This window comes from Molossus molossus, unplaced genomic scaffold, assembly GCF_014108415.1.
Source record: "Molossus molossus isolate mMolMol1 unplaced genomic scaffold, mMolMol1.p scaffold_m16_p_5, whole genome shotgun sequence".
NCBI lineage: Eukaryota > Metazoa > Chordata > Mammalia > Chiroptera > Molossidae > Molossus > Molossus molossus.
In genome coordinates this window covers 100,863,656-100,889,215 of record NW_023425388.1, presented here as the reverse complement: position 1 = coordinate 100,889,215, position 25,560 = coordinate 100,863,656, and the positions used below count along the sequence as shown (strand labels likewise).

The 25,560-nt window shown below is 34.0% G+C and overlaps 2 protein-coding genes across 3 annotated transcripts in view; one reads left to right on the top strand and one right to left on the bottom strand.

Moving 5' to 3' along the window:
* The window catches only part of GBE1 (1,4-alpha-glucan branching enzyme 1), a 360,857-nt gene that overhangs the window by 89,936 nt on the left and 245,361 nt on the right, over positions 1-25,560 (bottom strand). For both annotated transcript variants that reach the window (XM_036243257.1, XM_036243255.1), the window contains exons 8-11: positions 13,842-13,957; positions 11,583-11,710; positions 6,365-6,463; positions 487-597 (exon numbers count right to left, since the gene is read on the bottom strand). In XM_036243257.1, the coding sequence (XP_036099150.1) occupies positions 487-597; positions 6,365-6,463; positions 11,583-11,710; positions 13,842-13,957 (454 nt within the window). The remainder of the gene's footprint in view (positions 1-486; positions 598-6,364; positions 6,464-11,582; positions 11,711-13,841; positions 13,958-25,560) is intronic.
* On the top strand, positions 17,897-18,070 carry LOC118617359 (cytochrome c oxidase assembly protein COX14-like). The gene has a single exon (XM_036243258.1). The coding sequence runs from the start codon at positions 17,897-17,899 to the stop codon at positions 18,068-18,070; it is 174 nt and encodes a 57-aa protein (XP_036099151.1).

Sequence of the window (25,560 nt, the reverse complement as noted above, 5' to 3'; positions counted from 1 at the left end):
GAGGTACAGTGACCAGTGAGCAGGAGGTTTTCGTGACAGAGAGAAAAAATGACGAAAGCCTGTAAAAAGTCATACAAGAAAATGTCTAGAAGGAAACCTATAATGGAAGTTAAAATTAACCTGAATCAGCACCCACATTCCATTCCTCTCATCACAACAACTAAAAAAAAAAAAGGCACGATATCACTTGCAGCTGCCATTTCAATCTTTTCAATCTTTCAGTTAGAGTTTGACAGGATAAAAATGGCTCTGCATTTTGAAGCTGAAAGTTATAGATCAATGAAATAATTTTAAAATGTTTTGCATGTATAAGTAATTTTCACAAAGATATAGCTATAGATAGGTAGATATAAGTTATATTAACTGTATCAAACCATATTAATTTGTGTTAAAATATGCTAATAAATACAAACACACACACAGACACACACGCACAGAGACAGAGAGAGACATAGAGAAGAGAGATTTACATAAATGCTCATTTACCTGATCGTGGCTCTCTGCATAAGCAATGCACTTTTCAAGGTAGCGTCTGTTTGTTAGTGTGTGAACTATGTTGCCCATATTCCAGTCTTCATCTTTGAACTCTTTAAGTAGCTAGATGCAAGAAGGAATATAATTAGCATAAACCATTACTGTTCCTACATTAAACCCCATCTTAGTGTATGCATCAAATAAATCCATGTTATTTGACACAAAGATACAGGCCCACCCATATAGCAAAGATATCTTTGTTGAAAATTTTTCTGAAATCACAGATTTTTAAGCAGCCTGTCCAAATGACAGTGGTGTAGTGTGTGTGTTAGTGTGCATGCATGCATATTTTTACTTTTGTGCAGATGGTTTGATCACTGCACTTTAGGATTTTTGCATCCTTGTTTTCCCCTGTAACAACCACTACCTCTTGACTAATAACTACAGGAAAGTGTTATTGTGCAATGTACCTTCCCTGTAGCTTTCACAAGGTAGAGATACACTTGCTACATTTTTAGATTAGATAAAAAAATGAGGAGAAATAATGTTTTGTTCCATTCTTTAAAAATAATAATTAAAACACAACTATTGCCCTGGCCGGTTTGGCTCAGCGGTTAGAGCGTTGGCCTGCGGTCCGGAGAGACCCGGGTTCGGTTCCCGCTAAGGGCACGTACTTCGGTTGCAGTTTGTCCCCGGCCCTGGTTGGTCGTGCGGGTGGCAGCCACTCGATGTGTCCCTTCACATCGATGTTTCTCTCTCTCTCTCTCCCTTCCTCTCTCTCCCTCCCACTCTAGCTGTACAAAAAATGGAAAAATATCCTCGGGTGAGGATAAAAAAAAAAAAAAAAAAAAAAATTAAAAAAAAAAAAAATTAAAAAAAAAAAAAAAACAAACACAACTATTATTTGTTACACAGCAAGAGAAAACTAATGTAGGCTTGGGTACCAGAAACTGGGTTCAGGCCTGTTTGTATCTTCCTTTGCTGACTCCTCCCCACCCCTTGGAATTCAGCAATCCCTCACAATTGCTCTGTGAATTGCTGGGCACCAGAGGACGAACTGCGTTGGGCAGAATAATGGTCACTCATAGTTGTTCACATCCTAATATCCAGAATCTGAATACCAGTGAATGACAGAGATCTTTCTAAAAAGGAGGCATGACTAGTAAGAGTGAGAAAGACTTGAAGATGCTAGCCCACTGGCTTTGAGGATGACAGAACGGGCCATGAGCTAAGGCATACTGGTGGTTTTTAGAAGCTAGAGAAGTCAAGGAAACTAGAGCTTCAGAAGGAACGCAGCCTTGGCAATGCCCCGATTGTAACCTATGAAGATCCACTTCAGATTTGTGATGTACAGAGATATAAAAACTATATGATTGTAAACTTGTGCTGTTTTAAGTCACTAAGTTTGTGATCATTAGATATAGCAATACTTTGAAACTAATGTAGAGACCTACACAAATATGCACAATTAGTTTTGACAAATGTGCAAAAACAATTCAATGGAAGGTAGATATATGGGGGTGGGCAAAAGCAGGTATATAGTTGCCCATATAAAAAAACAGATATGCAGGTTATTATTATTACAAGAGTTTCATTAACTCAAAAGAGTATCACAATGCAACTGTAAACCTACTTTTGCCAGCCCTGTATTTTTATACAAATCATGCTGGAAAAGTTGGACATCCATAGGAAAAAAAAAAAAGCAGCAGCAGCAGCAGCTGGATGAAGTCTTACACACTGCATAAAACTTAACTCAAAATGAATCATAAACTTAAAAATAAAAATATAAAATGTTTAAAAGAAAATACAGCCAAAGAATTCTTGGACTGGTCACCAAAAGAGAGATCTCAAAAAAAAAAAAGATAAATTGGCATCATCAAATTTAAAATAAACAAAGAATTTCTGCCTACATGAAAAAGCAGGCAAACAGACTGGGAGAATATATGTGTCAACCACATATCCAAAAAAAGAGCTAAATCTAGAATATATAGAAAACTCAAAATATCACAGTAAATAAAGGACCCAATTAGAAAATGGCCAAATGACAGGAATAGACATTTCACCAAAGAGAATACACAGAAAGCAAATAAGCAAATGAAAAGATGTTCACCATTATAAGTCATTAAAGAAATGCAAATTAAAACCACCATGAGCTATCACTACACACCTACTAGAATGGCTAGAATGAAAAAGAGACAGCACTGAAGTGCTACCGTGCAATGATATATACAAACTGAATCTCTCCAACACTGCTGGTGAAAATATAAAACAGTACAGCTACTCTGGAAATAGTGTGGCAGTTTCTTAAAAAAGTAAACGTTCAACTACTATATGATCCAGTAACTGCACTTTTGAACGTTTATCCTAGAGTAATGAAAATAAATGGGCATTTATCCCAGAGTATGACTTATAGTCATAGAAAAACTTGTACACAACTGTTTATAGCAGATTTGTTAATAATAGCCAAAACCTAGAAACAATCCAGATGTGTTTTAATGGACAAATGATTAAACAAACTGTGGTATATCCACACTATGGAATACTACTCAGCAGTAAAAATAAATACACTATTGATACATGCAACAACTTAGATGAATCTCCAGAGAACTTTGCTGAGTAAAGTATGCCGATCCAGAAAGGTTACATACTGTATGATTCCATGTATATATCATTCTTGAAATGACAAAATTATAGGCATGGAGATCAGATTAGTGGTTATCACAGCTTAGGAAGCTGTGATTGGGGGCAAGAGGGATGCAGGTGTGTCTATGAAGGCAACATGAGGAAACCTGAGGACTTGGAAGTGTCCTGAATCTTGACTATGTCAATGTCAGTATCCTGGTTGTGATAATGTACTGCAGCTTTTCAAGGTATGACCATTGGGGGATACTAGTTAAGGGGATATCAGATCTCATGGTATTATTTCTCACAGCAGCATGGGAATCTACAATTTTCTCAACATAAAAAAGTGCAATTAAAAAACTATATATAATTGCCCGGGCCTGTTTGGCTCAGTGGTTAGAGCGTCGGCCTGCGGTCCAGAGAGACCCAGGTTCAATTCCCACTAAGGGCATGTACCTCAGTTGCAGTTTGTCCCCGGCCCTGGTTGGGTTGTGCGGGTGGCAACCACTCGATGTGTCCCTTTCACATCGAAGTTTCTCTCTCTCTCTCTCTCTTCCTCTCTCCCTTCCACTCTATCTGAACAAAAAATGAAAAAATGTCCTCGGGTGAGGGTAAAAAAAAATAATAATAATTAAAAAAAAAAAAAAAACTATATATGATAAAAAATACTAGGTGTACAATAAATATTTAGTGGAATAAATGAATTAATTCAATTAAATGCTTATATTATCTTTACATAAACAGTTATTAGATAATAAAAATGATCAAATAAAATGAAAAGAAATATAGCAAAGTTGGCATATTTTATATAGGCAAATATTTGTTCAGTAAATGATAACACTAATATCATATCCCAAAGTACTAATTTTGAAATCATGCAAGTAGAAATTAGGAAATAATTTGCTTTTGAACAACAAAAACATAAATGTAATATAGCATTCCAACCAACTTACATGCTGGGTCAGGTAACAGTGAATGCCATATACATTCTGGGTAGAATTGTCCTTTGGATTAATACTCTTGCATGTATTATTGACATTTGAGGGAATGATAGTCATTTATGCAATTATTTTGTTAAATGTACAACTTATAAGAATAGGGGAGAATTACTGAGTTTTAAAAAATATTATTTAATGGGACTCTTCTTAACTAAGAGTCCATTTTTGTAATGCAAAAAGATTTTTAAATACATAAAACAGAAGGTGACATCTGCCTCAGAGCATTTACAATCTAAACATGGTCACATTCTAAACATAGAAAAATACACTTTTCCATCTGTATGATGTGCTGCATACAGAGTACATAGTGTCTCCAACACCCAAGGTACTAAAATGTTTGGTCAGTTAATGATAAGAAGAAAATTGCCATCATTGAGGATAACCCCAGTGTGAGCTATGATTGATTGGGAAAAATTCTAGGTTGATGTACACCTTGAAATATTCTTGAATCTGCAAGAAGACTGATCAATAGTGAAAACTTTTCAATGGAAGGTTAACAAAGTAAGATTTGGCACATGCTAGGGAAAATGTTGGTGTGAAAGATGAGAAATTGTAAGTGACGGTGAAGAGATAAAGAATCTTAAACTTCCTTGGCCAGTTTGGCTCAGCAGTCGGAGTGTTGGCCTGTGGACCAATGAGTCACAGGTTCGATTCTGGTCAAGGGTATATACTTTGGTTGCACTTCATCCCCAGCCCTGGTCGGGTCATGTGGGAGGCAACCAGTTGGTGTGTCTCTTTCACATTTATATTTCTCTCTCTCTCTCCTTCTCTCCCCCTCCCTCCCACTCTATCTGATGATAAATTGAAAAATATCCTTTGGTGAGGATAAAAATAAAAAAGTAATCTAAAAAAAAAAGAACCTTAAACCAAAGTGAGAAACTTGAAGAACATAGCAGTTTTCAGAGTAACAAATAGAAAGCAACTTTCTCAGGTATGAAAGCTAGACACTCCCTCATTTGTTTGATTTCTAAGATTAATCGTCTTGATAAAACACTTGCATTTTGTCCTGGCCAGTTTGGCTCTGCAGTTAGAAAGTCAGCCCGAGGACCAGAGTCATGGGTTCGATTACTGGTCAAGGATGCCTACCTTGGTTGCGGGTTCAATCCCCAGCCGGCTGGAGTCGTGCGAGAGGCAACCCATCTATGTGTCTCTCTTACATCTATGTTTCTCTCTCTCTCCCTTAATCCCACTATATCTAACAACAACAACAACAACAAAAAATCAATGGAAAAATAGAAAAATATCCTCAGGTGAGGATTAAAAATTATATAAATTAATAAAATGGCTCCAATTATACACAAAAAACACATTTGCTTTTGGAGTTGGCAATGTTTGAAGAGTCATTATAGCTGGAAAAGGAGAAACAGTGTTGGTAAGAGTTTTGATGTCACAGCTGTGCATTGTACAAACTGCCTGGGGCTCCAGTAAAGACATTTATGAGATGATTCCAATAACCACTTCCTTCAGAATAGGCTCTATGGTTTTTCTATGCAAAGTTAAGTTATTTCTAACACTGCAATCTCATGGCACCAGTTCATGTCTGTACTAAAGGCCTCATCAGAAAGCTATGATTATTTGATTCATATATGACTCCTTACACATTCAGCCTATGGTTATGGAGTTAGTGACACAAAAATGTTCTATATCAAATCTAAGTATATATAACAACTTTAGTCCTGTAGGCAAATATTCAGTGAAAAAAATAGAATCCAAACTACTTGAACTGTCATTAAATTTAATATAATTGTATTAGAAATTATGTGTAAGGTGTTATATACAATTATTCATTCCTAGTTACTGACACACACTAAGGACTTTTAAATGCTGAATGAAGGACTGGATGAAACCAAATATGTTGAGGAAAAACCATACTATGAATCATGTACTGGGAATTAAGGAGTATCTTCTACACTAACTGATAATTTACAGACAGAAATGGATACTTTGATGAAGTTTAACATGCTTTCAATATAGAACACTGAAGTTCTGTACAATTGCATTGATAATGCAAAATTCCTTTTACACAGCTAACATTATATTAATCATATTCCCCCGTGTCTAAATAGTACAAATGTTAATGCTTTCATTATAACTTTTAGAAGTTGGAGAAGCACAAGAATCAACACATTCATGGGAGAATTTAGTACTTCAATTATAATATCTGTAAATAATAATCACCACTAAGAAATAAATCAAAGAAATAATAAATAAACCAACTTAATACATGCTTTCCACACACATACACACAAAATATTTATAGGAAATCTTACCTGGATCCATTTATCTGGAATTGCCATGGCTAATCGATAGTCAAAGCCACACCCTCCCTGGGAAATTGGACAACACAGAGCTGGCATTCCTGATACATCCTAAAACAAAGAGCCAGCATTATTGGTTATGCTGCCCAAATTTTTACTAAATATCCGTCTGACAGTAAGGGTAAGGCCAATAAATAAAAACAATAAATAGGGGTGTAGGCATACATTTTTAGTGTTTTGGTAGCATAATTGTAAAAGTAGATAAAACTATGATAGTCTATCTCATTTCTCCCAAAACACAGCATGTAATGCTCTTCACTGCAGGACAACTTTGACTTCATGAGGCTGTATTTTTCTTTCCTTCTTTTCACATAGAGAACACAAAATAGTACAACTATTATTGCTAAAACTTATTTCTTAGACTGATTTTTAAGCTACTCTGTGAACATATGTTATTAGTTACCGATTTCATGAAACAGAAAAATACAGGCAGCATGTATCTGCCATCCTTGCTATCAGACATGGATGTATTTTGAGCACCTAGCTCACTTAGCTCATTTCTGATGAAATTAAAAGTAAAGCTAGGACATTCAGATTGAAGCAATAAGATAGCTTTCAGTATAATCGCTCACACTTGGAAAAAGTCTTTGAGGTTATCTAGTGGATCTTCTTCATTCAGAAGACATAGAAATCGAGGCTCACTGAGGTGAAGGGATCTCTAAAGATACATGTTTTTAAATGGTACAGCCAGGACTGAGATGTCAGGTCTTTCAACACTGTCTATTCTGTCATGTACCACTTGACTACTTAAAATCAAATAAATATTCAATTGAACAAACAAATAAAAAATAATGGTACAAGGATCTAGATATAACAAGATATGTTACTGTAACAATAATGGCAGAATATAAGCCAAGTACTATCAATTCTAACCCATAGTATCTTTCAATAAATCCTTTCCCTTCACTCCACTTCTACAACCACTATCTTATCTTCATGACTACTTGCTTAGACCATTACATGTCCAAATGAAATTCACCATCTCCAGTTTCTCTTCACACGAACTGGTGCCAAATTAACATTATGAGATAGTCAGATCCTATTACTGCCTATCAATGTCTTTCAATAGCCAAAAATCAAAAACTCAAATTTAACACACATTAAGCACTGATACAATTTACTATTTGATTATCTGTTGGTATTTCACTGTTAGAATGTAAGATTCATGGCACAGAAGTTTGTTGTTGTTCTTGTTGCTGTTAACTGACATATGCCAAGAATCTAGAATAATAGAGAATAGTACCTAGCATGAAGCAGGTACTCAATAAATATTTGCTGGGTGAATGAATGAAGGTGCTGTCAAGATTTAAAGATATATAAGGCATACTGTCTGTCCTCCAGGGATTCATAACTTACAGCCTAAATACATGTACACACATTTATTATCATGAAGTGACAATGTGATACAGTTGTGATAACCATTATCTTAAGTACACAGAAACTCCAACGGAGAGACCTACATCTTTCTACCATTATTTTATACTACTTCATCTCAGGTACTAAATACTTCATCCACTTTGAAATATTTACTTTTTCCTGTGCATGTCACAAGCTTTTCTACTTATGTCATTGCCCAAATTTCCTATAAAAGAATATCATACACTATGAACTCTCTGAGACTTAAATGCTTCTTCCACAATACCATCCCCAAACTTCCCACAAAAAAGCTGGAGAAAAGAAATACATGATCTCTCTGGACTCCCAAAATAATTTATTAATTGGTTTCCTTTTGGACAAGAGGTATAAATAAATATAGTATATAGTATAATACATCCATTAGAAATAAAGTATTTGTAAATTATATCTTATCTCTACATAGTACTTTATAGTGTATAAAAGTGAAAAAAGATGATTAAAAAATAAGTGAAAAAAGATGGTTAACAAAAAAAGCCATTTAAAAATTATATGTATCAAATTATGCTATATTTTCACAGACATGATAGTTATCTAATTCAATTCGTTATAAGCACTGGCTGACTATGTATTAAATATCAGGCACCTGTTAGGCAGTGGAATCAGAGACACAATGCATTCCAAAGATGAGTTTCCACAGGACCAGGATCATAGAACTGGTAATAGGTTGGTATTAAAAATCAAGACACTTTTTCTCAAGAAAACATGAAGGTACATTGTATATTTGGTCTAAAGGTAGCTTTAGGAAATAGTTTTTTTTTTTTTTAAATCCTCACCTGAGGACATTTTTTGCATTCATAGAGTGAGATGAAGAGAGGGAGGAAGAGAGAGAGAGAGAGAAACATCGATGTGAGAGAGACACTTAGAGTGGTTGCCACCCACACAACCCCAGCTGGGGCCAACAAACTGCAACTGAGGTATGTGCCCTTAGCAGGAACCGAACCCAGGTCTCTCTGGACAGCAGGCCGATGCTCTTACCACTGAGCCAAACAGACCAGGGCAGGAAATAGTTTAATAAAAAATACAGTCTGCTAAAAAAACTATTTGGACACCAATTGGTCTTGACCCCTAAATCTGAATCTTAGAAAGCTTTCCCATTAACACATATAGAATATTTCTAGCTTTCTTTTGAAAGGGAAGAGTTAATGACTATCATTTTAAAACACTAAAAGAAAAAAAGGTAAATATAAAGACCACTAAAATAAATATATTTTAAATTAAAAAACTTGATACCTACCAACGTAGCATATTAAAATAATCATATGTGTTTCAAATAAAGTTAAAATAGTCTTATTATTTAATATCTAAAGGGCACTTACTTTTCATGGGGGGGCCTTAATTAAAACATATTTTAAAGTAATATAGCAAATATAATTGTATGGAGTGGTAGACATAATTCAGAAAAAAAGTTTCAATTTTAGTAAATGTCATTATAAATAAATTCAAATATCTACTATAGGACTTTATCTAAAACTTCATTACTTATTTGTTATACCATATTCCTTTCTTTAAAAAAAGTTTAGGAGGATCAATTACACATTTTGAAGAGACTCCCACTAGACAGAAAAGCAATGTATTAAAATTGTAGTTTTCAATTTAAGTAGAATAAATTGAAGACACATTTTGTTTTAAGAAAATCTAAAACCAACTAATACAAAGTAGGCTAAAGTCTCAAAGTTTCATTGAAAGAAACACTGATAATCAGACAAGGGCTCTCTAGATGAAAAAACTCTTTTACTTGAAATGAATGAAAAGATCCATGTAACATTTTTAAGTTTCATGTATTAAATAATTGCTTCTTTTTATCAGGACCAATTTTGGATTTGTGCTGTCATTAATTGTTCATAGTAATTTGTCAAATTTCTGCTCTGAATTGCCATAAATATAATTGATAAAATAATTAAATTTTTGATGTTTGATACAATTAAAATATATAAAAGACAAAATAAGTTTAAAACACACTGTGATTGATGTTCAAAGATAGCACAAATTATTAGTACGAGTATTAGCAAGATTTATAAGCTATGACCAATTGTAGGCAGATAAAGAATGTGAAATAATAATGGATACCACAACGGTATTACAATTATTGGGTTTTGAAAAATTCTATATAAGTATTTATTCCCGGTATTTAGGATCCATAGTTTTATTCCTAGAAGATCATTAGAAGACAACGAACTAGAGAGAGTAACTGTTTTCTTTTTCTTTTTTATTAATTAATTAATTTATTTTTATTAATTAATTTTTGTTACAGATTCCCCACTGATTCCCCCCTCCCCCTCCCTCTCTGCCCTGTCCCCAGCTTTGTTGTCCATGTCCATTGTTCATACATACATGCATATAAGTTCTGTGGTTTATCTCTCCCCCACCACCCCCTCTTCTGGGGATTGGCAGTCTGTACCCCACTTCCACGTCTCTGGGACTACCCCATTCCTCAAACTGTTATGTTCATTATATTCCACAAATAAGTGAGATCATATGATACTTGTCTTTCTCTGTTTGGCTTGTTTCACTTAGGATGATACTTTGAAGGTCCCTCCATGTAGTCTCAAAAGCCAGGCTAGTGTGGCTCAGTGGATTGAACATCGTCCCATGGACTGAGAGTAACTGTTTTCTACCTAGAAAATCATACCGCCTAATTGGGGATTTGGAGTTTTGAGAAACTATACAAAAATTAAACAATGCATAAAAGCTATACAAACAGTCCAGCTGGTGTGGCTCAGTGGCTGAGCATCAACCCATGCGCCAAGAGATTGCAGGTTCAATTCCCAGTCAGGGCATGTGCCCAGGTTGTGGGCCTAATCCCCAGTGGGGGGCATGCAAGAGGTGGCCAATCAATGTTCTCCTCATTGATGTTTCTCTCTCTCTCCTTTCCTCTCTCCTAAAATCAATAAAAAAAATTTTCTTTTGAAAAGCTATACAAACAATAAATACAACATAAAGAAAACAGTCACTACTACACTTCACCCAATGAACTAAAGGCCAACAATGTGAAACTACAACTTAACGTTGATTCTTTTAAAACCAGCCTTATTAGTTTTACATGTCGACAACTGCACTTTGTATAGTTTTAACACACTGGATTCAATTTTAATAATAATTCCTAGTCAGAGGACTCAGGAAACAAGAGGGAGTTTAGCAGTAATCTAAATTAGCATAAGCATTTAACAAACTTCTTAATTTATCACATTTATTACCACGAGGGGAATTGTCAGTTATGCATATACCAAATTCTAGCATTACAGTGAAGCTTTGGGACAGTTGATCATGAGCATTCAGTAATCATAACTAACGAACATGTGGCGATTGGAGAACAATAACATAAACAAGAAAGGTGATGGCATAAGAACAAGACAGGCTTCTATGGAGCTCACAGGCAGCTATCCATGCCATGAATAAACCAGAAAAGAAAAAAATAAACAGACAAACAGAAGCACATGAATATTGAATTCTTTTCTCTGCTGAATGTATCACAGCAGAAGGACCTGTCCACCGATTAGGGTATTTTATTTCCTAACCACTGGCATTTTCTCTTTTAACAGTGGAATGATGATGAGTATGAGTATCCACTATCTCCTAGAAAGAACACAGTGAATTCTAATAATGTGTCACCCATACAAGGTAGCTGCACTGTAGTCAGGGTATAGTTTCAATTATGCCATTATTGACAAAATGAGATTAGTTATTCAAATACTGTATGTTGACAAAATGTTTTATATTACAAGGGGTCAGAGGGCAGAGATCATTATGGCTTTACCTCAGCTATTGTTATAGAATCTGGATACAATGTGTGAACCAAATGATTTGCCAACATGAGATAAGTCAAGGCATCTTCATCTACTTGTAGTCCAAAGTATTCATGATAATCACCTGAAAAACCATGACCTAGAGAACAGAAAATCAATATGAATGCCTTATGTTAGCATGCAAGTCTTAACTCTGCACAAATGCCCCCACCAATTAGTTGTGGATATTGGTTTTGTGATCATAGCAAAGTGTAGTGAGACTCAATACCACATAATGTTATCATCAGCAAATATATGCTCTAACTTAGAAAAGTATTCCATATCAACAATTCTGCCATTCAACTTTCGTTTTAGAAAAGTACACACATAAAACATTTTGATTTAACATTTTAATTTAATTTTATAGCAAAAAAAAGTGAAATGATACTGAAAGGAATTCTAAATTTCAACTTTTAGATAAATTTTTTTTTCATCACGTCCTATGTTTAATGTTAGCTAGCTTCTATTGGATCCCTCTGAAGAAATGAAAAGCAAGTATGAAAACTATCATAGAATTGAAGCATAATGTTTATATTATTTTAAATATATTTCAATTTATGCAGTATAAATTTCCTATGATGACAAAAATATTTTAACATCCTCTAAGATCCTTCTACCTCCTCTTTCCCAATTTCTAATTTTGGTTGCTTATAGTATATTTCAGTTAATGAGGTTATACAACTTCCTTTCTACTTTTTCCATTGTTTACTCTTATTTCAATAAAGTCATATTAGCGCTCAATACCTACCCCCTCTCTTCTCTATATCTAAGTTCTTTATTTTGACTCATTTTCCCCCCACTTCCCTAGATCTAAGTTTACTTTGACTCACTCTTTTGTACAGGATTTCATTACTGTAGAATATTTTCAAGTATAATTACAAAAGTTTTATTTCTCAAGGCCTTTCAATTTATACCTCGATGGCAATTCAACTATCAATTTTATGAGTCACACTGTTTCTCTGAGAATTTTATAGACATTCTATTGGCAAGAGGAGGAGAACCCGGCCATTTTTGTTTTTTTTTTCATCATTTCAGGTGAACTGATTTTTCTTCCTAGTTGTCACCTAATGAATTCTCCTTAGCACTGAAGTTTATGAATTAAACATTCATTGCCTTAATGTTAATTGTTTAATCTCAATTGTGTTTTTGGTATGTGCTGTTTTGCAGTACAGTTTCAGTGTTCTGTTTTGTTTTTTTCCTCATCATTCAAAGAGGGGAAAGATGTTAAGTGACTAAAAATGTTTTTCTTTACCATTTGTACCTATAAAAAATATATTCCATATCCATGGATTTCAGTTCATTTCCCCAATTGCAGAATTCCTTGGAAAATTCTTAGCCCTCAGCAGAGAGAGGTTCTGCATGGGCATACAGATGTTTTAATTTGGCAGATCTTTCCTGAATTTTGCCGTGCTCACCTTTTTCATCCACTAAATAAATAAGTTCCTCTCCAAACTGGAGGATATTAATGAAACCTGTCTTGTTTTATATGTTGCACTTCATGCCTAGGGACATTTCCCAGGGCCATCTCCGAGGCTGCTGCAGGACTGTGGCCGGCAGCACACTGTGAATATAGCTTCTGTCCCTGGGAGCCATGTTTCAAGATTCATGGTCTAAAGTCCCTTTTTTGAATTGATTGGTGCTGTAAATATTTGACCATTAAAATATAGTGTTTTACATGTTATCTATTGAAGAATTAGATTCTGTGACCCTGCTTTCTTTGTATAACTTTTAAATTGAAGAACTCTGATCAATATTTTTTATTACAAATTAGTTTATAATTTAGTTTAAACTGAGTACCTATATGCATATTTTCTTTAATGTTTCATATGCAGGAACCCACACATTCACGAATGTTCTTATTTATTACTTTTGTTATTTATTTTTCATTGTAAATGCTGTTGGGTTCATATCCTAAGGGTGCTGCAATAAACAAATTCCTTAAAAAATATTTTTAGAAGAAAGCTACATATAAGAAGAGCATATTATTACATAAAATACTTACAAGAAAATCATTATTTTTTATATACTTGTAAAATGTGTTTATATACAACCTCTTGCGATAAATGGATTAGAAGGGACAAGAGAAAATACACACAGTGGAAATAATGAAAATCACGCCACTATTACCAGTCATGGCAGCTTCTATAACTGAACCTCAAACCTGGTTGTAATCTGCCAGTAAAAGAATAACAAAATCATTAGTTATACCTGTAACAGACCAGATGACTTACCCATTCCATGGTGATGATAGAGCATGGACGTAATACCATCAAAACGAAACCCATCAAAGCCATATTCTTCTAACCACCATCTTATATTTGACAGAAGGAACCGTAAAACTTCCCAGCTAAAACAATACAGAAATATACACTTAACCACAATGACATCTAATATTTTCTTTAACTGTTATACATTGTTCTCTAAGAGTATTAATTAAAATGATTAATTTCTACCTTAGGAATCGTGACATTCAAGAAATATATTCCGTAAAAAGCAGAACATGATTAACATTTATCTCATTTGTTTGATGAAACTCATTCTAAAAAAAAAAAATTATTCAATTTGTTTAGCCACAAAATCACTTAATATCTAAGAAAAACAGAAAATATGTGGAGGTTAGGTCTGGTCCAAAGGGCAGGGACTTTGTTCAGTGCTGTATTCTCAGCAACCACAAAGTAATAACTGCACAGTAGTGCTTATAAAACACAAAAATAAAACAGAACCTGTTACTTATCTCTAAATTTTCCTCAAGATTTTTTCATGTAATATAACCACAGTTTCATAGTTTCTCCTTTTAGAAAATATAATTCCACTATCAGTAGAAAAACTGCCTTCAATGTTTGCCTACTTAAAATATTTCCCATTCTACAATTTCAAACAGATAACATTCAGAATAAAAGTAAAAGGAAAACAAAGACAAAATCAATCACATAATAAGCAATATTACATTTACTAGACTATTATTTTGTGGGGTAAAAATAAAAACAATTACCAAAAAAACATGTTTAATAAAGTAAAAGTCATATAAATAAAAAGAGTCCTACATCCATAACGAGAGAAAAAAAGTACCAAAAACCATTATAACTCAATTAACAACACCACATGCAACAAGCCTATTTCGGACAATTGAAAAGAGACTATCATCAGTTATATTTTCTTTAGTCACATGGCTATATTTGAGTTCTCTATCTTATTAAAACTGTGGTTTTTAAGATTTTAAGACCCCATTTAGTTTAATGACAAAACAGTAATAGTATACACAAATCTTTAACCCAGTTGAAATTTTGTATTTTTTTAAACCTTCCATATATTAAAGAGCAATCTACTGATGGACACTTAGGTTATTTCCAGATCTTAGTAATTGTAAATAGTGCTGCTACGATCATGGGGGTACATACATTCTTTCTGATTGGTTTTTCAGGTTTCTTAGGGTATATTCCTAGAAGTGGGATCACTGGGTCAAATGGTAGTTTAATTTTTAACTTTCTGAGGAAACACCATATTGTTTTCCATAGTGGCTGCACCAGTCTGCATTCCCACCAGCAGTGTACTAGAGTCCCCTTTTCTCCACACCATCAACAACACTTGTTGTTTGATGATATGTTGATGGCGGCCATTCTGACAGGTGTGAGGTGATACCTCATTGTTGTTTTAATTTGCATCTCTATGATGATTAGTGATGTTGAGCATTTTTTCATGTCTCTTGGCCATTTGTATGTCCTGTTTGGAGAGGTGTCTATTCAGCTCCTCTGCCCATTTTTTAATTGGGTTCTTTGTCTTCCTTTTGTTGAGTTGTATGAGTACTCTATACATTTTGGAAATTAACCCGTTATCTGATGTGTCCTTGGCAATTATGGTCTCCCATATAGTAGGTTCCCTTTCCATTTTCATGGTTGTTTCTTTAGCCGTACAGAGCTTTTTAGTTTGATGTAGTCCCATATGTTCATTTTTTTCCTTTGTTTCTCTTGCCTTAGGTGTTGTATCAGTGAAAATTCTACTGTGTATGATGTCTGGAATTTTGTTGTCTACACTTTCTTCTAGAATTTTTATGGATTCACAAGTTACATTTAAGTCCATAAATAAATGAGTGGATAAAAAGCTGTGGTACATGTACACAATGGAATACTATGCAGCTGTAAGAAATAAAGATCTCTTATCCTTTGAGATGACATGGAGGGACCTGGAGAGTATTACACTATGCGAAACAAGCCAAGCAGAGAAAGCCAAATATCATATGATCTCACTTATTTGTGGAATATAATGAAGTAAATAAACTGATAAACAAAATTGACCCAGAGACATAGAAGTAGGGTACAGACTGCCAAACCTTAGAAGAGAGGGTGTTGGGGGGAAGAGATAAACCACAGAACTTATATGTATAACCAATGGACATAGACAACAAAGTTGGGGATGGGGCAGGGGAAATGGGAAGAAGGGTGTCAATAGGGGAAAAAGGAGAAACATCTGTAACAAAAACAAATTAATTAAAAAAAAAAAACAGAAAAAGAGCAATCTGACATAAATGGAGATAAAGTCATCACAATCAACACCAAAATTGTAAATCCAAACTTAGAGAAATAATAAGTGTTGTTGGTAATTAACTGCTTTAAATATGTTACTTTAAGTTTTGAAAACTAACTGAAAGTTAAAAACAAAACAAAATGAAAAATCAGAAGTGCAAGCAATCCAGCAGATATATGAAAGGGAGCAAGGAAGTTCTAAATGGTTTGATCCAAACCATTATGAAAGTAGAATTTCCTAAGTTTCTATTACTGCATATTCATTATGGCTTTAAGGAAAAAAAAAATCAGTTTAACAACAAAAAAGAATTAAAAAAAGGTATTCTACAACTGAACAAGATCAAAATTACTTATTTTGTATAGAAGTTTCTAATAAAAAATGTTTTAATAAACTTTATTTTTTAGAGCAGTTTTAGGCACACAGAAAAGTTGAAAGAAAGCAAGTTTATACTTCTTAAAAAGATGGTTATATGAATATTTCAGAAAGAAGGCATGAAACTTGCACATCAATAATCCTTTGTAAACAATTTTTTAAAAAAGGACATACCTTTCTAATTTGGTCATTTGACTGCTAATGTAAGTAATGTAACTTCTGAAAGTAAGTTGAAATATATTTTTAGCTAAAAAAATATAGCTGAGTTGGATGAGAAGCTGTATAAATATTCACTGTCTTGAGCAGATGAGTGAAGATATGAATATTTAACCTAGAGATCACACACTATCCCTAGGTCTGATCTGATGCGCACTACTGTTTTGTTTAGTTTGCAGAGCATTTGAAGATTTTCTATCTGAATTTCTGTAGATGAAACTTATTTTCTAGCTCTTCCCAGTCTCTGCCACTCCACATTAGCTGTCAAATGCTTACATAAAATATCAGGGACTGGATGCTTTCCAGGTAGACACAAGATCAAATGTAAAAACTTTGTCCTAATATCTAGAAAGATAAAAGAGAAGAGAAGAAAAAAAAGAGCCAATAATCTTGCAATTCAATGAAAACCAGAAAAGGGAGATGATATGCATTAATAACTGAAAAGAAAACATTCCCCAGTATCACAGAGTTGATTACCAGTAAAGTTACTAAATGTTCTTCCGATTCCTGTTACTACAACATTTAATCTATTCTCTTCTTGACCTAAAGGAATAATAAAACTGAATTTAACATATTAAAAGAAAAAACCATATGTAGCTGTTACTATGTGAGTAGGCAAATTCTTGGCATGGATGAATAGAAAAAGAACTGTGATATTTAGAAAAGAAACAATGACAACAGAGCATCTGATTAAAAAGTTCTAATGGGTTAAAGATACTGAATTATAACCTGAAACAATGTCTAAACAATATAAACAATCCTTTAAAAAAAATCACAAGGTTAAACTGGAATAAATCAAACACAGTGCTTTAAAATAAAATATTTAATGAGTCACTAATGAAACACAAAATAGATGTGTTATCTATAGAGACAGAAAAAAGATACACAAAATGTGACAGAGGAGTAATCTACAACAAAAATAGTAAACAAAGTCTAGAATTTTTTTTTATAAAATCTCAAGAAATACATTCAGGGGGAGGGGGGGGAATCAGACCTACAATTTTAAAGTTAGTAGCAGCAAACGGAAAGCAAAAGTTAAAAAGATGAATTCTCGAAGGACAGCAACCAGCTGGGCTGGTGGGTGGCTAGGGCTCCTGCTTCAGGGGGTGGAGCTGTGCTGTGTCCTGAGCAAGGTGCACTCTCTCACCATGGGAGCTGAATCCTAGAAGGGGATGACATGCCAACTGCCAAGCAACTAGCTGACACTGGCTACAAGACCTTCTCCACCTCCATGATGCTCCTCACTGTGTATAAGGGCTACCTCGGCAGTGTCCGAGCCTACCACTATTTCCAGCAGTGTAGCTCCCTGTGCCAGGCCACAGGAGAACTGAAGACCTCAGGAGTCCTATAGAACTGGGGGGTCTTTCCCCCTTGAATAGAGAAGCCTGAAGCCTGCTGTGGAGGGAGCTCAACGTGCAATCATATCCAAATCAAGAGAACTTGGCCCTTAATGGTTTTAAGAAAAACCATTAATGCCGGGGATAAGTGCCCATGTTTTCTCTGGAACAGTCATTTTGGGAAGGCTGTCAAATCATAACAGGAATTAGGGGAGGGGAGGCACATCTATAAGACATTAAATATTTTGCCATGTCAAAAAAATATTAATTCTCTGGTTATATACATTTTCTAATATTAGATTAATAAGAGGAGCTAAGTTTAAAAAAAAATACTAGCTTTATGAGAGTAACACAATAAAATCTTACAAATAATTAGACGTTAAGAAAAACAATAAACTACCAGTGTAGGAAACAGGGGGAAAGACAGACTCATAGATATGTTCTCAGTATTTCTGTGGTCAAAATTTTATGTGCCTTACAGCATGATAAATCTAGACAGACTAATACACTCTTAGTAAACTCACTATTCAGATGAAACTAATTTTAAAACAGATGGTTCTCAGGTCATAAAATCTGGGCTTTAGAGAACCAGAAAGAAAGACTGAGATTTGAGATTGTAAAATAACCAGAGCATACACATGAGTACTTGTATGAACACAATCCAGAACTCAAAGTTGAAAAATAGTAGTAAGCCATAGAACATTAACAGTGTCACTGCACTAAAGATGTAGCTTTCTGTTTTTTTTCTTTTTCTTACACTATGTAAAGATCCAACTTAACATAGACAATATATTTAAATATAGTTATTCCAGATCATAGAAAAGCTGTGCTGGTGTCCTCCAGACTACCTCCAGGTCTAGTGATTCATTAGAAGGATTCACAGTGCTCGGCATATAGTTGTGCTCAGAGCTATGATTTATTACAGCAAAAGGATTGTAAACAAAACCAAGAGAAAGGTACATGGGGCAAAATCAGGAGGAGCCTGGGCACGAGCTTCCAACAGTCATCTTCTGATGGATCACACTTAATTCCTCCAGCAACAAATTATCTCAACACTTGTGAAATGCTGTCCACCAGGGAAACTCCTTAGAGACTCTAGCAAACATATCAAAACATAGATTCCAAGAAGGAAAATGAGCATTCAGCATAAATCACATTGTTTCTATGGAGAGTTTAGGCATAGTCAGCCACTGTTTTCAGTCCTGGGAATGGTGAGAACTTCCTGAAATGAAGTTCCCAGATGCTGTACAAAGGACTCATCTTGCAAGCAGGCATGTCTAAGGACAGCAAACAGCAATATTAATCATTCTACATTAACTCTTTTCTACATGAAAACAGAGCTGAACATTTATTATATAACTATAAAATACTTACTATAGGTTGCTAAAAACAAAACAAAACAAAACAAAACAAAACAAAAACTTCTTCACATGTTCTCAGAGGTACTCGAACCACAAAACCAAGTGGAAGAATTTTAAATATACATGAAAATGCACAAGGAGTTCTGGGTAAAGTACTCTGCTGTTCTGCACTGTACATTCCAGCAGTCATGTGGACAATAACATCCTTAAACTTGTATAGGAACGAAACAGTTCACCGAGTCTAAGATGTGCCTTTTAAACAGAACACTAGAACAAGCTTAAGAAATATGTATCAGTGAAAACATAAATTTCAAAATATGTCTATTACTGTTTCTACCATCATGATTTTCAAATTTAGTACCCATAAGTACCATTTTTCCACCTTTTAGTGGGGGGGGGGGGCGTTCAGAAAAATAAGAGCTATGGAGTATTCCAAATTATGACTTAATTAGAATGATTTTCAACGTTCTCTGAAGTAATGAATGAACTGAATAATTTCCACTGAATGATCTGCCTTGAGTTCAAGTATGAAAATATCTGGCAAAGGTACATAAAATTAAAAAGGCAATTTACTCTTTCCACCTCAAAATGTCAGCTAACAGTCCATTACAGAGTTAATATATCTAGTTGATTCGAGTCCCATAAAAATGATAAAGTCGAATTCAAGAGCTTAGTTTTACTTTGATCTAGCAGACAAGGTGGGACTTTGACTTTGAGATGAGTCCAATGATATATAGAGACAAATACCATATGATTTCACTTTTATGTGGAATCCATAGAACAAAATAAACTAACAAATAAAACTGAAACAGACTCATACATACAGAGAACAAACTGATGTTTGCCAGATCAGGGGTGATTTGGGGACTGGGTAGAAATTTTGAAGGAATTAAAAAGTACAAATTGGCAGTTATAGAATAGTCACAGGGATGTAAAATATAGCACAGGGAATATAGTCGATAATATTGTAATAACTACATATGGGACCAGGGGTGGTATTAGACTTATGGGGGCATCACTCCTTAAGTTATATAAATGTCTAACCACTATGTTGTATACCTTAAACTAATATAATGTTGAATGTCAATGGTAATTAAACATTTTTTTTTTAATTTTAAAATATCACAGAAGGCTTTTAAAGCCTATCCTTAGATTCCACAGGGCAGCCTAGTTTCCAAACAATTGGAGGAGCTAAAGGTTGACTTTTAAGTGATAACTTAGTGGCCAGCATAAATGTGTATGAGAAGTAACCTATTTAAATTATTAGTGCTATATCTTAAACTAAATAACTGATAAGTTAGAAACTAATATGTCCTCTATATGGCTTATGATCTATTGGTTATCTTGCTCAAATGTTTTTATGAAGCAAGCACAAATCCCTAAAATCTGGAAAAAGATAATGTAATGCAGCTGACTTTCCTGTGAATCAGAAACCACTAAAAATATTTAAATCACAGGTGTTTGATATAGAAACTGAATACATTGATGAATAACATATACAGTTAAGCATTTCTGGTAATCAAAATAATCAGTATTCTAATTGGTTTAGATGTCTGAAATTGTCAACCTGTAATCAAGTAATGAGGATTTATTAAGGAAATTGTGTCACACACATAATTCCAATAGTAAGGTTTACAGGATGCTATCTCTAAAACCCAAAACTGCTGATTGTCTCACATTCTGCCACTGAACTTTATAATAAAACAAAACATAGTCAAATTTTCTTGACAAGCAAGCATAATCAGATATAACAACATTTATTAGATGAAGTTATATTTTATAGTTTAAACATTTTTAATGTTGTATTTATTTATGGTCCTTAATAACTCCTGAGATTTAAAAAATAAGCAACTTAGCCCACTGCATCTACTAATATTGTCACTAATGAATAGGTGACATTGTTGAACAGTGGCTAAATATAACAAATATGAAAAAAAATTACATATTCCTCTTAGCTATTCAACAGTCTCTGAAGATGAATGACTATTAAATAGTACAACATAAAATCATGAAATAAAACCCACATGTTTTGATCTGCATATTTCAACTTACTGATCTTGAGCAAAGAAGGTACTTAGACATTTTCTTTTATGAAAGAGGTATGGCATATCAAATAAAATAACAGAATCCTAAATTGCAATAACATTTTTTAAGAAAGATATTCTAAAATGTCACTATTGAAAAGCAAGTAATATCAAACTACCTATTCTATTTTTAAAAATTAAAATCATCTATCAATTTAATATTAATTAAATTAACCAATAAAGAAAAAATGTTATATTTTTACTTACATTTTCTCAATAGATACCATACTTTGTTAATAGAAATTAAGAAAAAAATTTAAAATGATTAAAAAGTGATTATTCATATCTAATACTAGATAGCAGTATCATAAATAATAAAATGTATCTTGGATTTTAGACAGAATATAGTGAAACTACTGTATATATTAATTTCAAATAAAATTAGGCAGCAACAGCACAAACTCTAATGAGACAAATTAATTCAACTACTAAATATCTGTGATCATGCAAACTTTGGAACATAGGTAGTTATTATAAAATTATTTGGAAGTTTTCAGTATTATATAACTTTCTGGATTTCCACCTGTACAACTTTATTCTATATAAATATTTTAATTAAATTATATCCACTGAGTCATGGTTATATATATTCATTATTATAATAAGTCACTTTCTTTCCCTTAAGGTCTGAATTGTACTTATCTTATTAAATATTGTATTAAAATTACCGCTACTTGTATTATCTATAAGTCTATTCAGATAGCTCTACGAAATAAGTAGGAAAGGATAGCATATTATATCTTTATATGCTAAATGCTTCCAATTATATTTTCACTTAAAAAAAATACAGCAGGTCTTCAAATAATGTTGTTTCCTTCAACTTCATTTCTTTACATTACTGAAGAAGAAAAAATCTAATTCCTGACCAGGGCCATTGTCTGTGTGGAGTATGCATGTTCTCCCCATCCCCAAGTGGGTTTTGCCCCAGGGACTCCAGTTTCCTCCCAAATCCCAAAGTGTGCACGTGAGGTGAGATGGCGTGTCTACGTTGTCCCACCTAAGTGAGTGTCGCTGCTGTGACCGCCCCTGCCATGCAAGGGTGTCCTCTCCAGGTGGGTTCGTTCCCATCTGTGCCCTGAGCTACAGGGATAGGCTCCTGCCACCCATGGCTGTCAACTGAAGTATGCAGGTTAGAAACTAATAATCTTACTTGTTTTTATTAATCATACTTAAATGCATAAATAGCTCACATTTATTTTAATGTTTACTATTAGAAGTGTTTTAGGTTTTATTTAGTAATTTGGTAATGTTTTTGTGACCAGAAATATGCTGTAGGAACTTAACTCTTGTTCATATCAACTAGCCTGTGGTAAAGTTGGTTTTGTTACATGTTTTTTCACTTAAAGTTGCAGTTTCCAAGAACCTATCAATGATGTAAAGGACTTACTGTACTTGACTTGAGAAATTTTCAAGTCTCTTTTTTCACTTAATTTAGTTTATATTCTTTTTTAAAAATATATTTTTATTGATTTTTAGAGAGAGAGGAAGGAAGAGAGATAGAAACATCAGTGAGAGATAAACATCTATTGGCTGCCTCCTACATGCCCCCTACTGAGGGTCGAGCCCACAACTCAGGCATGTGCCCTGACCCCGAATTCAACCAGTGATCTCTTGGGGCATGGACGACACTTAACCACTGAATCACATCTGCCAGGCTAATTTATATTCTTGACAAACTTGGTTACCTGCTAAAGTAGATCAGGAAAAGGCACACTTGAAGGACACTGTGTTTGTACCTGTGTTTGTGTGCATATGTATGTGTATGTGGAATAGGAAAGCACCAATAGTAAGAGTAAAAGTGCAAGTTTTCAGTCTGATATAAAGAAAAGACAAATATGCCCTTGCTGATTTGGCTCAATGGTTAGAGTGTTGTCCCACAGACCAATGAGCCACGGGTTCGATTCCGGTCAAGGGCACATACCTCGGTTGCAGTACATCCCCGGCTCTGGTCAGGGTCGTGAGGAAGGCAACCAGTTGATGTGTTTCTTTCACATCAATGTTCCTCTCTTTCTCTCTCCCTCTCTCCCTCCCTCCCTACTCTATCGAAGATAAATGGGAAAATATCCTCGGCTGAGGATTAAAAAAAAGACAGACTAATCTAAAACAACATATGACTCAATCAATCTGTTAAAAATTACATGTGTCATTAAGAAATTAATAATTTTTCATATCGTTTGTTTTCAAATTGGTCCATACTTTTCTGCTATCTCACAAAGATTGCTATCAAAGGTGATTTTTCAAAGCATTAATATTATAAAATACATGTCTTTTAAAAAAAACCAAAAAGCTGTGCAGCAAAGGACGTGAATGCAGAAAATCAAGCTAAGTATCCCTTACAATAAAACATAGGTGAGATATTACATGAAATTATTACATATCTCATCTGAACAAGGCACTGTTCTTTTCCAGAATAAATTACTATAGGTTATCCATTACAAAAAACACATATATAGACATAGGTATATAGGTACATATACATTTCCATTTTTCAAATAACATTAAAAACCCTATCTTACCTATAAAATGAAGCTAATTATTGCTACAGATCAAAACAACTACAGTGACTTTAACATATAAAGACATATATGTCATGGAAAATATTAAACCATAATTGGGGATCAGCTTTTAGAAACTTATTTTAATGGTAAAAGTTTGGAACTATTAACTATTCATATACTTTTCCTTTTTCATGTTTTCCCTCCTGATTGATTTATTTATAATAAATTAACTATGATATTTACATAAACTATTATAATACTTCTATTATAGAAAGTAAATTCCTGAACTTGATCATTTCCCATCATCTTCTTAAAATGTATAATTAGGTTTATAATATTTATTTACTTAATATTTAGCCAGTTTCATTTAAAAGATGACTTGAGGCATCTTACAGATAAATACATCTACAGAGTATCAAAAATAAATACGGGGAAAAATAAATGAGGAAAATATAGGGGAAGAATAAAGATTTTGCAGATATACAAGCAAAAAGCATCTGAGAATTACTTTTATTTTCCAGTCCAAAATAATTATGATTTGATAAACTATACTGACTACAGGAAGATGTCCTTTGACTATCATCCACAAATAATGAACATTTTATGCAACATTCAAGGAAAACACTGTTAACTCTAAAGATATAGAACACTAAGAAAGTTGGTTTTTAACATGCAACAGTGTACCCTGAGACCCAAAGTGAATAAACACTGCATGGAGGAGATGAACTGGGGAATACCATTTGCATAGGGAATGAGGTAGGGCAAGTTGAAAAAAAGAGTTCCTTCTGAAATGGGGTGTGTGTGTAGGGGGTGCATGCACATGCTTACATGTGTGTTATGGAGTGGGGTATCAAGGGAATTAATATAAGGGCTGTTATTAATCATATTTAAAATTCAACCATCACTTCTTCAGCAATTTTTAAATTTGCACTAAATTTACTAAATAATATACAGCTCTCTAATGCATATTTGTAAACATTCCCACAAACAAAGAGCTAGCATTTAGTGGGCTGACTGGGGTAGAACAGAAGGGAGAAATGTGATGTTATATACAAGAGAAAGAGAAATTCAAATTCAGTGGCTGTTTACTGGCCACCAGACTCTACATGTTACATAGTCTCAGGTCACACGGCTATAATATCCTGATATCCAGTGTGTTTTATGGTTTGGAAAACTCAGATTTTAAAAAGTTAAATAAAATGCTTTAGGGTCACCCAGGCAACAGGTACAGGTGGATTTAATCCTTTTAAGCCTAAAACCTAAACTCCTAAGGACAATTTTATACAACCACGTTCAGCATGACCACGTAGACACTGACTGGTTTCTTTCCTTTTTTTTTTTTTTGCAATTTCCTTGGTATACCAATATTTTAAACCACGTAAGTCCCACATATCCATAGCTCATAGATCTAATATGCACCCACATTAGTTGTATGAACTTTGGCAAGGAATTCAACTTCTCTAAGCCTCAGTTGTATTCACTGAAAAATGGAAGATAATTTCACCACCCTCCTAAAAGGGGATTAAATGAAAGAATGTTTATAACATGGTTGGTAGTATTT